Source organism: Myotis daubentonii, chromosome 7 (assembly GCF_963259705.1).
Source record: "Myotis daubentonii chromosome 7, mMyoDau2.1, whole genome shotgun sequence".
Taxonomy (NCBI): domain Eukaryota; kingdom Metazoa; phylum Chordata; class Mammalia; order Chiroptera; family Vespertilionidae; genus Myotis; species Myotis daubentonii.
In genome coordinates, this window is record NC_081846.1 from 30,956,233 (window position 1) to 30,972,543 (window position 16,311).

The 16,311-nt window shown below is 40.6% G+C and overlaps 1 protein-coding gene across 3 annotated transcripts in view; it reads left to right on the forward strand.

Moving 5' to 3' along the window:
- LOC132238325 (nuclear body protein SP140-like protein) overlaps nt 1-16,311 on the forward strand; it is a 67,672-nt gene that overhangs the window by 39,317 nt on the left and 12,044 nt on the right. Inside the window, exons 14-21 of one of the 3 annotated variants that reach the window (XM_059703474.1) lie at nt 1,300-1,416; nt 2,600-2,653; nt 9,049-9,093; nt 10,132-10,203; nt 10,567-10,614; nt 12,106-12,210; nt 13,915-14,057; nt 15,511-15,546. In XM_059703474.1, coding sequence (XP_059559457.1) covers nt 1,300-1,416; nt 2,600-2,653; nt 9,049-9,093; nt 10,132-10,203; nt 10,567-10,614; nt 12,106-12,210; nt 13,915-14,057; nt 15,511-15,546 — 620 coding nt within the window. The remainder of the gene's footprint in view (nt 1-1,299; nt 1,417-2,599; nt 2,654-9,048; nt 9,094-10,131; nt 10,204-10,566; nt 10,615-12,105; nt 12,211-13,914; nt 14,058-15,510; nt 15,547-16,311) is intronic. The other 2 variants (XM_059703475.1, XM_059703477.1) reach the window with 2 other exon arrangements.

The window sequence follows — 16,311 nt, forward strand, 5'->3', positions numbered from 1 at the left end:
TGTCCTCCTGCTTTTAATTTTGTTCACAACAAATGTATTCTAAGTTATTTAGCTAAATTGGTCTTTCAAAAATGCAAATATGTCCATGCTGCTCTCCTACATAAAATCCATTGTCCTTCACTTTCCTTTAGGATTAAGTTAAATTTCCTTTGTGTGGCCCCCAAAGCCACCTACCTTTAGGCTCCTGCCTCTTTCTCCATCGTTATCATTGCCACTAACTTTCCTACTTCACGTTCAGACATCCCTAAGCTCCTCTTGGTTACTTGCAATCACTGAATGTAGACCTTTGCACATGCTTCTCCATCCACGTGGGGCTATTGTCTTGGTCCCTTCCCTCCATAATCTGGCTAACTCCTGCTTCCATGATACATACTCTGGAAGGAGTCCCTTTCTCAAACTAACCTAGTTCTTCCTGCTGTACCCTCCCCTCCTTCCAGAGTACTCTGTGTGATCTGTGTTCTAACATTCTTCAACTTCCAATATATTCACTTATTTTTTTTCTTTATTGGTTAAGGTATTACATATGTATCCTCATCCCCCCCATTAACCCCAACCTCCCCCCCCACTCATGCTCTCATCCCCCTGTTCTCCATGTCCATTGGTTTGGCTTATATGCATGCATACAAGTCCTTTGGTTGATCTCTTCCCCTTATTCCCACCCTCCCCTACTTTCCCTCTGGGGATTGATAGTCTGATTGCCATTTCATGGTTGCTCTTAAGTTGACAAGCACTGACACTTCAGTAGTCATATGTCCTGCATTGTTATCAGTGTCCATCTCAGCACCTGACACAAAACAGAAGCTTAACAAATGTGTTGATTGAATGAAAATAATTTTCTACTCTCTGTATTCCAACATTTGGAAATTTGTCTGGCCAAAGTTAGTTTATTAGAGTATCTATATGCAATGTTTTCAAAAAGTATTTTAATCATTTAATTGTGTGTGTGTGTGTGTGTGTGTGTGTGTGTGTGTGTGTGTGTGTGTAGACATATAAATGTAATAGTATTTCTGGAAAAGAATAACATCACATAAAAATAAATATAAATATTTGTAAAAAATGTCATTAAGGAATGGATGGGAGAAGCACACAAAAAATGGAAAGCCAAAGATGCAGATTTGGGGCAAGGAAAATAGAAAAAAAAAGATTGAAAGGAAGGGACAGAGATAATGAGGAACAACAATAGACAAAGAGATTTCAGAGGTAGAGCCATTCTTTGATGTAGAGGGAAAGGAGGATGATTCAAGGCCAGGGGAGCAAATTAAAATTGCAAATTAAAGTTTTTTACAAATCATAAAATAGGAGCAGAGCTCCAAGGACTTGGAAATCAGAAGTGCTCCTGTGTCATGTGTTCACCAAGTGTTGTGCCAAGAGGCCAAGAAGCAAGGTCTGAATGTAGCCAAACATCTGACATGATGGGTAAGGCCACCCAAGGATCTTGGAGTGGAGGTGATTCAGCAGATACTACAGACCCTTGGTATGTCAGTGATAGGTGATCAGGGCTCAAGGACAACATGAGGTATCTTACCAGCAGGGAGTAGGTCAGTTATGAAGGTGAGAGTCACAGGACCCAGGCTGCAGGATGTCAGGAGTCTGAAATCAGAGTACCTGTTTCCTGTTGCCCTTGACTCTGAGGACACTTTGATAAGGAAGGGGTCCAGTCCATGTTAGAATCGCATTCTCTACATTTGCTTGACTTGACCATTTTGAGAACAGCAGGAAGGCAGCAGATCATGATCACAAAATGGGTCCCATTGATTTTATATGTATTGATATGCTAGAAATACACTGGTTTAAAAAACACACACAATATCTGGTGTACTATATTAGTGTATCAACACTAAAGTGTTGGATTTATACAGTTACTTCCACACTTATTCATGGAGCAAAGAAAGTCAAGTGTTCTGTTGGTGGATAATAGTGTCATTTGGTCACAACCTTGGAAAAAACCTCAAAAGACACATAAATGGTCCTGTTACTTGTCAGGAAAAAGACCTCAGATAACTATTCTTAAGACCAACATATAATTTTAAAGGCTGCCCTCCAGCATGCTATTGATTTATATAGTGATTTCTCATTAACTTTTGCAAATAAGATCTTATTTAATCTTCATTAAGAAATCCAAAGCCTGCTCAGCTGGAATGGCTGGTTAAGCGTCAACCAATGAACCATGAGGTCCCCAGTTCCATCACAAGTTCAACTGCAGGCTTAATCCTCAGTCCAGGGCGTGCAAGAGGCAGCCGATCGATGTCTCTCCCTCATCAATGCTTCTATCTCTCTGTCCTTCTCCCTTCCTTTCTCTCTAAAATCAATACAAACATTTTTTTAATCTAAAGCCTGAACAGGATAACTTTGCTACCTACCCGTTTCATAAATGAGGAGAATGATGCATATAAGTAGTGGAGAGATTTTTTTTGAATGTCTCAGAGAAATCAAGACTTTAGATTTTAATTTGTATGTTTAATTCATTTAGATACTCATACATCCTTATAAACTCAAGCTTTCCACAATGTGAATTGTCATAAGATTTTTAAATTTTTTGTAGATTTGTAATTTTTATTTATAAATTAGAGTTCTCTGACCACCACCTGTTACTTTCTAGATACTGTGGATATTGGAAGCAGTTCTATTTTGGAAAAACACGGTGGGAAAAGAAGTAAGAGTGAATAAGAATTTACTTGATTTTTATGTTACAAATTAACTGGTTTTTAATGCTAACATTTATTATCATTATTTTCTACTAGAGCCTGGTGCATGAAAATTCATGCACTGGAGGGGGTGTCCCTCAGCCAGGCCTGCCCCCTCTCACTGTCCGGGAGCCCTCAGGGGCAGGAGAAGAGCCAGCAATCAGGGGAAAGCGACACCCCATCACACCTCTGCTGCTGCCACTGCAGGCAGTGCAAGCCTCAGCCGGCCCTCCTTTGCTGAGCCTTGGGCTGCCCTGGGCAGCTGGGCAGCCACCATCTGAGGCTTGCCTGCACCTGGGGCCAGCCCTGGGCGTATGGGGGGCTGAGGGGACTGGAGGACTCTGGAGGCAAGTGCACAGGGCAGGCCTGGCCTTGCTGCCCTGGTGGGGCCGAGGGGAATGGGCACCCCCATCTTGTGGCTGTGGGCGCCACCATCTTTGAGGGCAGGGCAGTCAACTAGCATATTCCCTCCTTATTGGTTGTGGGCACCTCCATCTTTGCAATGCCATGAGGGTCAATTAGCATATTCCTTCTTTATTAGAAAGGCTACCTTTCATAAGGCAAAAAAATGCCTTTTTTTTAAATTAAATCTTTATTGTTCAGATTATTAGAGTTGTTCCTCTTTTTCCCACCATAACTCTCCTCCACCCAGTTCCCACCCCGCCCTCATCCCTCACTCCCCACCCACTGTCCTCATCCATAGGTGCACGATTTTTGTCCAGTCTCTTCCCGCATCCCCCTCACCCCTTTCCCCCCCAAGAATAGTCAGTCCACTCCCTTTCTATGCCCCTGATTCTATTATAATCACCAGTTCATTCTGTTCAGATTATTCACTTGATTTTCAGATTCACTTGTTGATAGATGTGTATTTGTTATTCATAATTTGTATCTTTACCTTTTTCTTCTTCTTCCTCTTCTTAAAGGTTACCTTTCAGCATTTCATATAATACTGGTTTGGTGGTGATGAACTCCTTTAGCTTTTCCTTATCTGTGAAGCTCTTTATCTGACCTCCAATTCTGAATGATAGCTTTGCTGGGTAAAGTAATCTTGGTTGTAGGTTCTTGGTATTCATCACTTTGAATATTTCTTGCCACTCCCTTCTGGCCTGCAAAGTTTCTGTTGAGAAATCAGCTGACAGTCCTAGGGGTACTCCCTTGTAGGTAACTGGGTTTCTTTCTCTTGCTGCTTTTAAGATTCTCTCTTTGTCTTTTGCTCTTGGCATTTTAATTATGATGTGTCTTGGTGTGGTCCTCTTTAGATTCCTTTTGTTTGGGGTTCTCTGCGCTTCCTGGACTTGTAAGTCTATTTCTTTCACCAGGTAGAAGAAGTTTTCTGTCATTATTTCTTCAAATAGGTTTTCAATATCTTGCTCTCTCTCTTCTTCTGGCACCCCTATAATTCGGATGTTGGTATGCTTGAAGCTGTCCCAGAGGCTCCTTCCACTATCTTCGCATTTTTGGATTCTTTTTTCATTTTGCTTTTCCGGTTGGGTGTTTTTTGCTTCTTCATATTTCAAATCTTTGACTTGATTCTTGCGATCCTTTGGTCTGCTGTTGGGAGTCTGTATAATATATTTATTTCAGTCAGTGTATGCTTAATTTCTAGTTGGTCCTTTATCATAACCTCGAGGGTCTCATTAGATTTCTTGTAGGTCTCATTAAGTTTATTGGAAGTTCCTAGAAAAATGTTGAAAAACCTTAAAAGTGTGGTTTTGAACTCTATATCCAGTACTTTGCTTTCCTCCATTTCTGTCATTTGTGTCCTGTTTCTTTGTCTTGGCATTTTTTATGCTTCGCTGTGTTTACAGAGTGGCTTTCTATGCTAAGTGTTCTATAGGGCCCAGTGGCTCAGCCTCCCCAATTACCTGAGGTAGACACTCTTGGTGCACCCCCTTGTGGTCTTTGTGCACAGTCTTGTTGTAGTTAAGCCTTGGTTGTTGTAGGTAGCACTGAGAGAATTTGACCTTCAGGCCAATTGGCTGTGAGAATCAGCTGTGTCTACGGTGGGAGAACTTCTGTGCTGAAGACACCCATATGGGACAAGACTTGCTTCAGTGAGGCTTTGGTACTCACTGAGTCTGCCCCCTGAGTGTGTCCCTTATGGATCTGCAAAGTTGTAATTGGATGGCCCCACTCTGACCACTGGGTATACTGGCTCTTGGGTCTAAGGAGTGCTAATCTAGCCTTTGCCTGAAGCTACCCAGCAGAAGCCAGCTGTATAGCAATGCAAATTGCTTTGGGGCCTTGGGGCAGCTGCAGTTTAAGTAATTTTCAGATTACAAAGGGCCGGGCCTTTCATATGCAAAACGGCTTGGGCGGGGTGGGGACCCAGGGGATCAACAGTGTGGGTGAGCAGTATGGCTGCTCTCAGTCCTGTCCTCAGAGGCCCCGGCAATCACTACGTGTGCCTCCGAGAGAAAGCTGCCCTCGAGTTCCGACCGATGCCAGACAGTCCCGTTTCTCCCATATGAGTCTGGGTCCCCAGAGATTTGCCTGGAACTGGAACTCAGAGCCTGAGACTCCCTCCTGATTGAAAAAGACAATCGTGACCTCAGCCACCAGCCCTCTCCAAATGCACCTCCACACCTTTGTATTTTACTTCCACACCGCACCTCCTCTGAATCTCTGTATGCTTTTCTCTTTCATCCTAGTTGTAGAATTTCCACTCAGCCAGCCTTCCTGTGGTTCAGGATGATGTCTGTTCCATCTTTTAGTTGTATTTTTGAAGTGGTTGTGTGAAGCAGCAATCTCCAGTGTTTACCTATGCCGCCATCTTGGTTTCTCCCCATCAATTTCATTTGGAAATGTCAACTCTGGTTCCAGCTTATATCCTTTCTAAAGACTTATTTCTTCTTTATTAGATAGGATTCCTTTCATAAGGCAAAAAAAATGCCTCTTAAAGTAACTGTTTTTTTCAAATGCTCATGTCTTCATGTTGGTTTTTATTCTGATTTTGAAGTATATGTGGTTTATAAAAATTGATGTATGTCTTTCCAGAATTTCTCTATGCAAGTATTAGTACATTTTGGAATATAGTTTTATTTACCTAAATAGGTTAATTTATGCATACCTCTCCTTTTCCTGCCTTTTAAAATTAATATGTAATACATAGACAATAAAAATATTTAATATTTTAATAGCTATAAAAAGTCTTATTTAAGTGCTCTAACGTGCAATATTCTCATTTTTAGTGCAGGTGAGCATTTTTTATTTTTTTAGTCATTTTTTTTACTTCTTCGTAGAACTCTCTGTCATGGAATGTTATGTCAGTGCTTTCTGTTATGGTGTTTGTCTTCTTACTATGCTGAATGAATACAGAAATTCTCATATAATATATGTTAAACATTCATCATAAATGTTGCTGGTATGTTGTCCCACTTGTTTTTGTTTTTTATTTATTAATATAATTTTGCCTGAGAGAAGTGATAAATTTGTAGGTAGTCAAATTTCTCATATTTTTCTCTTTAATACTATCATATTTACAACAGCCATTTCTAGCTTAAGATTTTAAAAGTGTTTTTCTATATTTAATTCTAGGGTGTTTGAAATATTTGATCATTTTTCATGTATGAATCTATAATCCCTGAGTTTTGCTTCTTTGGTATATGTGAGATGGGAATTATTAAATATTCCCTCCACTATTACATCATGGTTTGAATCACCTCTTTGATCACACAGTGCCTTTACCTATCTATCTACTAGTTTTTGTGCCTCAACTGAAGGATTTACAGAAAAGAAAATTGATCCAGAGGTCCCACCATCTTGATGACGTACTGGGAGTGAATTTTTTAAAATATATTTTTATTGATTTCAGAGATGAAGGGAGAGGGCGAGGGAGATAGAAACATCAATGATGAGAGAGAATCATTGACTGGCTACCTTCTGCATGCCCCCCACTGGAGATCGAGCCCACAACCCGGGCATGTGCCCTTGATTGGAATCAAACCCAGGACCTTTCAGTCTGCAGGCCAACGCTCTATCCACTGAGCCAAATCAACTAGGGCAAAAATATATATTTTTTAAAAATAATATTTTATTGCTAAAAAATGCTACCCATTATCTGGGCCTTCAGAGAGTCATAATCTTTTTGCTGGTAGAGGGTGTTGCCTCAGTGTTGGTGGCTACTAACTAATTAGGGTGGTGGTTGCAGAAGGCTGGAATGACTGTAGCAATTTTAAAAAATAAGACAACCATGAAATTATTGAGTCTTCCTTTTATAAATTATTTCTCTATAGGATATGATGCTGTCTGATGCCATTTTACCCACAGTAGAACTTCTTTCAAAATTGGATTCAATCCTCTCAAACTTTGCCACTGCCTTATCAACTAATTTCTTTTACTATTGAAACCTTTTATTGTACTTCAAAAATTTTCACATCTTCTTCCCCAGGAGTAGATTCCATCTCAAAGAACCACTTTATTTGCTCACCCATACGAAGCAGTTCCTCATCTGTTAAAGATTTATCATGAGCCCTCGCCAGGTTGGTTCAGTGGATAAAGCGTCGGACTGTGGACTAAAGGGTCCCGGGTTCGATTCTGTATGATGAAGGTACAATCAAGGGCACGTACCTTGGTTGTAGGTTCCCCAGCCCTGGTTGGTGTGTGTGCAGGAGGCAACCAATCAATGTGTCTCTCTCACATCAATGTTTCTTCTCTGTCTTTCACTCTCCCTTCCACTCTCTCTCTAAAAAAAAAATAAATAAATAAAAATGGAAAAATAACCTCAAGTGAGGATTAACAACAACAACAAAAATTACCATGAGATTGCAGCAATTCAGTCACATCTTCAGAATCCACTTCTATTTCTAGTTCTCTTGCTATTTCCACCACATCTGCAATTACTTCCTTCACTGAAGTCTTGAACCCCTCAAAGTCATCCATGATGGTTGGAGTCAACTTCTTCCAAATTCCCTGTTACTGTTGATTTTTTTATCTCTTCCCATGAATCAAGAATGTTCTTAATGGCATTTATAATGCTGAATCCTTTCCAGAAGGTTTACTTTTCTAAAGCTGCCATAGATAATTATTTCATCAGAGTAATAACTATCTATGGCAGCTATAGTCTTATAAAATGTATTTCTTAAATAATAAAGCTTGGAAGTCAAAATTACTCCTTAATCCATGTGCTGCAAAATAGATATTGTCTTAGGCATGAAAGCAACATTAATGTCATTGTACATCTCCATCAGCACTCTTGGGTGATGTGACCAAGTGCCTTATTGATGAACAGTAATATTTTAAAAGGAATTTTTTTTCTGAGCAGTAGGCCTCAATAGTAGGCTTAGAATATTCAGTAAACCATGTTGTAACCAAATATGCTGTCATCCAGGCTATTTTGTTGCATTTATAGAGCACAGCAGAGTAGATTTAGCATAATTCTTAAGGGTGTTTTCAGGATGGTAAATGAGCACTGGCTTCAGCTTAAAGTTACAGCTGCACTAGTCCCTCACAGGAGAGTCAGCCTATCCTTTGAAGCCAGACACTGACTTCTCTTCTCTAACTATGAAAGTCCTACATGAAATCTTTTTTCAATATAGAGCTGTTTTTTCTATATTGAAAAATCTGTTGTTTATTGTAGTCACCTTCATTCATTATCTTAGCTTAGATCTTCTGGATAACTTCCTGCAGCTTCTTCATTAGCACTTGTTGCTTCACCTTGCACTGCTATGTTATGGAGATGGCTTCCTTTCTTAAATCTCATGAACCAACCTCTGCTAGCTTTCAAGGCAAGCCTCTGAAGTCCAGGATGTACACTTTGCTGGTGATGTCTGAGATCTGTTGTTCCTTGATCTCCTTGACATTCCCTTTTATTTGCTGTCAGCTTCTTCCTGATTTCAGCTGCTATTACATTTTCCTTATTGTGAATAAGAAAACCTCATATGGCTATGCAAAACCATACTGTAAACAACTGGCACTGTGTAAAGGTAGCTTGTTTTTGTTGCTATTATTGTTTTCAGTGTGATGGCAACCAAGATGGTGTATTGGTACCTGGAGATTTAGCCCCACAAAAGTTGAGTGAAGACAAAATAGCCCTAGCCAGTTTGGCAGAGCGCCAACCAGAGGACTGAAGGATCTCGGGTTCACTTCCTGTCAAGGGCATATACCTTGGTCATGGGATATGACCCAGTCAGGGCTAGTGCAGGAAGCAACCAATCAATGTGTCTCTCTCACATCAATGTTTCTCTCTCTTTGTCTCTCCCCTCCCTTCCACTCTACCCAAAAACCAATGGAAAAGTATCCTCCGGTGAGGATTAACAACAACAACAAAAATAGACAAAAATAAAATATTTGAAGGTTACTGGCATATAAAGCTTGTAAATCTCTATTTATAATTCTAAATGATTATTTTATTTTCTGTTTAAAGGAAAAAAGAGAAGGCACATAAGTAAAAAAACCAGTCCCCAAAAAGGTAAGAACAAATGTGAGGATTCACACCTGTGAGCTTACTACAGACCTAGTCTTCCTGCCAGATCCTATCTTTGCCATAGGCCCGAAATAGCCTATGGGCTTCATAGCTAATGGATTATTTAGACTACAGATTTCATTGTTGTAACAAAGAGACCCCAAAATACAGTGGCCTAAATCACATAATTTGTTTCCCTTTCATCAAACAGGTAGGAAGAACCTGCCTATTTCTTCTGAGTATTTCTGTCACCTTGATATATATATCAAGCTGGCCATGGCAGAGCCAGCTCTGCTGAACTGCTAACGTTCTGGCTGGAAATACAGCTGGGGTGTTTTTCTAAAACACTACTATTTGCAATGCAATTTTATAAACAAGAGACATTTATGTTATTTTTCCCCCCTAGGGACAAAAGCAGTCAACACCAGGCCTTTGAAACGAAGCAGAAAAAGAGGTAAAAAGAAGTGATTTTATTTTAAACTCTGTTTTCTGAGTGACCAGTCAATTTCTTAGTTGGCTTATTGAGCCGGTAACAAACGTCAGGATAGTCCTCAGCCTTGGCAATTTCAACAATACAACAGGTTGCTGATAACACCCACTTTATTGATGTTGATCAGTTGAACTCAACTGAGTGTCCTCCTAGGCCCTCTCCAGCTCTAAAAGAACATTATATATATATATTATGTGCCATACATGAATATATTTATATTCATGTATGGCACATAATAAGCATGAGTTAACTTTTAGCACTCATTATTATTATTCTCAGTGTTCCTTAAGATGCAAATTAAACTCTGTCTTAAATTCTTTTTTTTAATTAATGTGGGTATAATAAATTAGGATTCATGTGAGGGTAAAGAAAATGAAATCTAAAATTAAACTTGCTTAAACATTTAAGGCTTGCTAAATATAAGGCTATGGGTTATATATTTCTCTTTATATGTTGGGCTCTTGAAAAGTTACAGTAAAATGGAATGTTTAAAAAGCAGTATTATATACAATGTGACTTCTCACAGTGTCTGTTTTTATTTTTATTTTTTTCAGTGAGAAGCAGAGGCAGAGATAGAATGCAGTCTCTGAATAACAGAGTCCCAAGGAAAAGAAGCAAACCAAAAGGTAAAATTTTTAAACATGGATACATTTTCAATTATAAAACATCTAAATTCTCCTGCTATATTCTTTGCTTTAAGTAACAAACAAATTTCCCTAATCATTGTATGTAATTATACTAACTGTTGAGGAATATACCACATGTAGTCAATCCCAAAATTCATCAGGGATTGAAAGATAACACTGCAAACAAGTAACGTGGTAATGAATCCACAAACAGAACCCAGGGCCCAGGGGCCATGGCAGGGCCAGCTCTGCTGAACTGCTAACGTTCTGGCTGGAAATACAGCTGGGGTGTTTTTCTAAAACACTACTATTTGCAATGCAATTTTATAAACAAGAGACGTTTATGTTATTTTTCCCCCCTAGGGACAAAAGCAGTCAACACCAGGCCTTTGAAACGAAGCAGAAAAAGAGGTAAAAAGAAGTGATTCATATACTTTTAGTAATTAAGCATCTAAATTTTTATTTCAAACTCTGTTTTCTGAGTGACCAATCCATTTCTTAGTTGGCTTATTGAGCCGGTAACAAACATCAGGAAAGTCATCAGCCTTGGCAATTTCAACAATACAACAGGTTGCTGATAACACCCACTTTATTGATGTTGATAAGTTGACCTGTGAGAGAGCACAAGCCTCCTTGGGCCTAGGTAGGGATCCCTTCACTACACTGATAACTTTTAAGGAGAAAAATATGAAGTGTGTGACTAGCATGCTGTTTAGTTGACCCTTCTCTTGGTCACATAGAGACCCATCGGTTGCCCACCAAGGGGGACCCTTACTGGTAATACAAGACTTGTGTCCTAATTTCTAACATTCCTTTTATTATGTAACTTCTGCTTGTCATTTCTTCTTTTTGCCTCAATTTCCTCCTCTGTAAATGGGTGAGTGGCAGATGAACTCAACTGAGTGGTCCCCTAGGCCCTCTCCAGCTCTAAAAGAACTGACTCTGAAAGGACCAGGGACAACCTACCCTGCTCATCCCAGACAGAAGCCCTCGTGTATATCTTTCATGGATCCCCCTCAATGTTGGCCAGAAGGACTGCTACTAAAGTCCTTCATTTTAAGAATTTCAGCCTGGCTGATGTGGCTCAGTGGTTGAGCGTCAACCTATAAACCAGAGGTCATGGTTCGATTCCTGGGCAGGGTACATACCCAGGTTGCGAGCTCAATCCTCAGTGGTGAATATGCAGGAGGCAGCCTATCAATATCAATGATTCTCTTTCATCAGTGATGTTCCTCTCTCTCCCTTTCCCTTCTTCTCTGAAATCAATAAAAATATATTTTTTAAAAGACTTTCACCCACTACTTCAGCAGAATCAGAGCCAGTGCCCCACCCCAAGGCTGTACAGAGGCCCTCTTCCTGGGCAATCTGCAGTTTCTTCTAGGAGCACCCTGCCCTGATTCACAGAGTGAGAGCCATACAGAAAGTTCACATGAAGGAGAAGTGAAACAAGGCAGAGAGCAAGGAGGGAAGGCAGACACTGTTCCTGCTAAGTTCCCCACTGTCATCCTGTTCTCTGTTCCCCCAGTGGGGCCTCAGGTGGGGAGACAACTAAAAGATGAGGGGTTGTCTTTCCATCCACATAATTCTAAGCAATAATATGGCTAGAAATCTTCCTTAAAAACAGGAGAAAAATCATGTGCAATAGGTAGTTGTGGCCAACAAGCTTAGGAACTCAGGTCCTTCACATGAGGCTATTATGCAGGATTTCAGAGAACAGAAGTGGAGGATGACATTATCGTTGTGTGTCTAACCTGCCATAAAAGGAAAACGTTGTTCATGGGGAAACTCCCTCCACTACATTTTGATTTATAAAAGAAGGCTCTCAAGATGGGTGAGAAGAATGAGGGCACAGTTAGAAGAAAGTGAAATGAAAATAATAATAATAATAATGCTTCCTTGCAGGTCCAAGAATTCCCAGAGATAAACATATGAACTTTAAACGCTCTATACTTCCCGTGACCTGTGGTCCAGCAAAAGGGAAATTATTTAAAGAGAAAATGAAACAAGGTAAGTTACCTGGTCTTCTACGCTTTTCAACTGGAAACTATCCATGTGGATATTATATTGTTCACAGGCTAGACACCTGTGTCAGGGTCTCCGAGACCATCCCAACGCTTGGTGATTTACTAAGAGGATTCACAGGACTCAGCATATAGTCTAACTCATTGCTATGATTTATTAAGTTGATACAAAGCAAAATCAGAAAAGGCAAAAGCACATGGGACAAAGTCCAAAGGCAATAGGTGCCAGTTTCCAAAGGTCCTCACCCAGTGGAGTCATACAGGACACATTTAATTCTCCAGCAGCAACTCATAACAACACATGTGAGAGGTTGTCTATCAGGGAAGCTGCCCTGGCCTAGGAGTCACAGGGTTTTTACCAGGAGTTAGCCACATAGGTACACTTTACCTCGCATCTGCCAAAATTCCAGACTTCCAGAAGGAAAGCAAGTGTTCAGCGCATGCCCCATGGGAACGGTGGGACCCCTCCCAAAATCCAGGCTTTCAGATGTCAGCCAAGGATCAGCCTTGGAAGCAGACATTTCTAAAGGTAGTTGTCTCAGGTTTGCTCTCTTAGGCCTTTTCTGCACAGCATCTCAAATAGACTGGAGGAAAGATGACATTTCCTCACTTTTCAAATTCATAAACATTAGCCTACCAGGCCATCTCTCCTTTCCCCCAAGGAAAAGGTCCCTGTAATGCCCATCCAGCACCCAACCCAAGAACAAGTGCTTCAATATCAAGGTAGAAATGTACACATTTGAGAAATACAACAACAACTTCACAGCCCCATTTTATGCAACAGCTGTACCACCTTATGCTAGCCAGGAGCACGGGTTTTAGAATCAGGATACCTGGCTTTGAGTTTCAGCTATATCGAGAGTGTCTGTTGCAACTGGACCAAGCCATTCTTCTCTCTCATTCTAAACTCCTCCTCTACAAAATGGGAATAGTAATAAAACTTGCTTCACCATATTATTATGAGGAAAAAAATGGAATAACAGATATAAAATAACTTGCAAATTACAATTGTTAAAGTACAGCACAAATGTTTGGCAGCCAGGATTGATTCCCTCTCCCAAAATAGAGTTCTTTAGGCACCAACAAGTATAAATGTGTGCCCTAGGACTATATTGCATATGAGTAATTTAACTTTTCCTACTACATAACATTTCCATAATTACTTTCCACATAAAATAGCCATGAATCCAAAATATGAGAAATAATTGCTGCCATTAACTGGATGATCAGCATTGTGCAAGACTAGACAGATGTGGCTGTGGTGACAGCTGCTACATGGCCACCTGTGTGCCCTCATCTGACCTCTCTGAAATTCAGCCTGGCTCTATCCTGAGTCTCAGAGAAGGGGTGGGAAAGAATCCTGGTCTTTTTCTTTTTTTTTTTTTTTTAAGAGTCATACTTTTTTCTCTCTCTCTCTTGAATATAATTAAATACTTTTTAAAAGTAAATGTTAGTAATAATTATTGCCCTTCTCATTGCACAGTAAAGGAAAGTGTGCACATATGGCAGGAAGTTTCTTCTACCACCACCCTTCAGGTTGTTGTGGGGCCCCTGAGAGGGAACTCAGCTCTTCTGGGTTGATTATTCTAAGCCCAAAATGGGTGGTAGGAGGCCAAGTTCTAGGGTTTTCACAGTCAGGGACACTCCCTGGCAACAAAGGGAGCTCAACTTGTCTTGCCTGGTCTCACAGGAATCTCAGCAAGGTGTATAAAGACAAAGAATGGGAAGCAGCTCACCCTCAAGGAATTTGAAATTGAAGGAAACCACGAAAGGTCCAAGAATTGGAGGCTGAGTGTGCGCTGCGGTGGATATCCCCTTAAATGCCTGATTCAGGTATCCTAATGACAAAGGGCTTCCGTTAAGGATGGAGTGTCATAGTTCACAAACTCCAAGCTTTATCGATGTTCAGAAAACCATCATGACTTCTTTTTTTTTTTTTTTTTTTTTTTTTATTGCTTAAAGTATTACAAAGGGTATTACATATGTATCCATTTTATCCCCCCGCCCTAGACAGTCCCCTAGCCTCCCCTATCACCCAGTGTCTTATGTCCATTGGTTATGCTTATATGCATGCATACAAGTCCTTTAGTTGATCTCTGACCCCTACCTCCTGCCCCCCAACCCTCCCCGGCCTTCCCGCTGCAGCTCGACAATCTGTTTGAGGCAGCTCTGCCTCTGTATCTATTATTGTTCAAAAGTTTATAAGGGTCTCTATTGTCCACGAATGAGTGAGATCATGTGGTATTTTTCCTTTATTGACTGGCTTATTTCACTTAGCATAATGCTCTCCAGTTCCATCCATGACGTTGCAAATGGTAAGAGTTCCTTCCTTTTTACAGCAGCATAGTATTCCATCGTGTAGATGTACCACAGTTTTCTAATCCATTCATCTACTGATGGGCACTTAGGCTGTTTCCAGATCTTAGCTATGGTGAATTGTGCTGCTATGAACATAGGGGTGCATATATCCTTTCTGATTGGTGTTTCTGGTTTCTTGGGATATATTCCTAGAAGTGGGATCACAGGGTCAAATGGGAGTTCCATTTTCAGTTTTTTAAGGAAACTCCATACTGTCTTCCATAGTGGCTGCACCAGTCTGCATTCCCACCAGCAGTGCACAAGTGTTCCTTTTTCTCCACATCCTCTCCAGCACTTGTCGTTTGTTGATTTGTTGATGATAGCCAGTCTGACAGGTGTGAGATGGTACCTCATTGCTGTTTTGATTTGCATCTCTCGGATGATTAGTGACTTTGAGCATGTTTTCATATGTCTCTTGGCTTTCTGGATGTCCTCTTTTGAAAGGTGTCTATTTAGGTCCTTTGCCCATTTTTTGATTGGATTGTTTATCTTTCTTTTGTTAAGTTGTATGAGTTCCCTATAAATTTTGGAGATTAGGCCCTTATCAGATATGCATCATGACTTCTTTTGCGCAGGTCACAATGCATGCTATTACTGACTAACATTCCACTCCAATGTTATCTTGGCCAGTTTATCACAGTGTAATCCTCTAAGTGCATGAACTCTTCTCCCTTTGAAGGTAGACAGTAATTGTGGCCTTGACTCTGTCACTAGTAGTTGCCACTGTGTAATATGGTCACAGGAAAGTAATTTAAATTGCAGAATGGGGGGCAGAGGAGGCCATCTTAGTCTTTGGGGATCAATGAAGTAGCATAGTAACGTATCTGGGAGGCAGCTGGAAATACCAAGCTCAAAACAGTAGAAAAAGTACAGAGGTACAAAGAGGACACAAAGACTTCTCACAGCATTAATCTCATTTCTCTTTCAGAAAGGATTTCTACCCAACCCACCAAGAACAAGAAAGGTAATTATCACATGACTTTCTGCCTATATCTCATCTATCATATTATTGATTTTCCATTTCTCTGGCCTTATTCTATAGCTCCTAACTTCATTAATTCTAGTAAAATTTTATTTTATAATATGGGGATTTTTGAGACTAATCCTTTAAAATAGATAATGAGACAGAGCTGACCTTATATGATTGTTTCAACTTCATTGTCTAGCATGGAAGAATAACTCATGGTGTGGGGTGGGGTTCTAGGACACCCAGAGATGCAGGCAGTTATATGGCCACCTCTTTGGTCATTATGCCTTGGGACCACTGGGTGGTTTCTCTATGGCCTCTCTGCCCCAGCTGGAGGTAAGAGCTGAGGTAGTCATTGCCCCAGGCTGAAAGGAGGCCCAGTCATTTCACAGATACCCAAGGTCAATGCAAGCCCTTGGGATTCAGGAGACAGTGGAGAGGTACTCACCTTCAAGAAAAGATGCAGAACTGGGACTTTTTACCCATTTTATCTTTAGCGCTGTGTCCCAATAGCTGCAGAAGGCCATGGAGTCTGCAGAAACATTTCTTTGGCACCCAGGACTCTGGGCCCTGTGGTCACTGGGGGTTGTGGGTAATGAGTCCTCAGTCTGAGTCTCTCATTTAAGCTCCAACTCCATCTGTTAAAACCAGGGCCAGCCTCCCTCCTTACATGGCTTCACAAAAGCCGCTTTGGGTATAAGATCCACAGAATGGAATTTGCATTGGACCAAACCATCACTGACACATAATGTTTTTTATTCT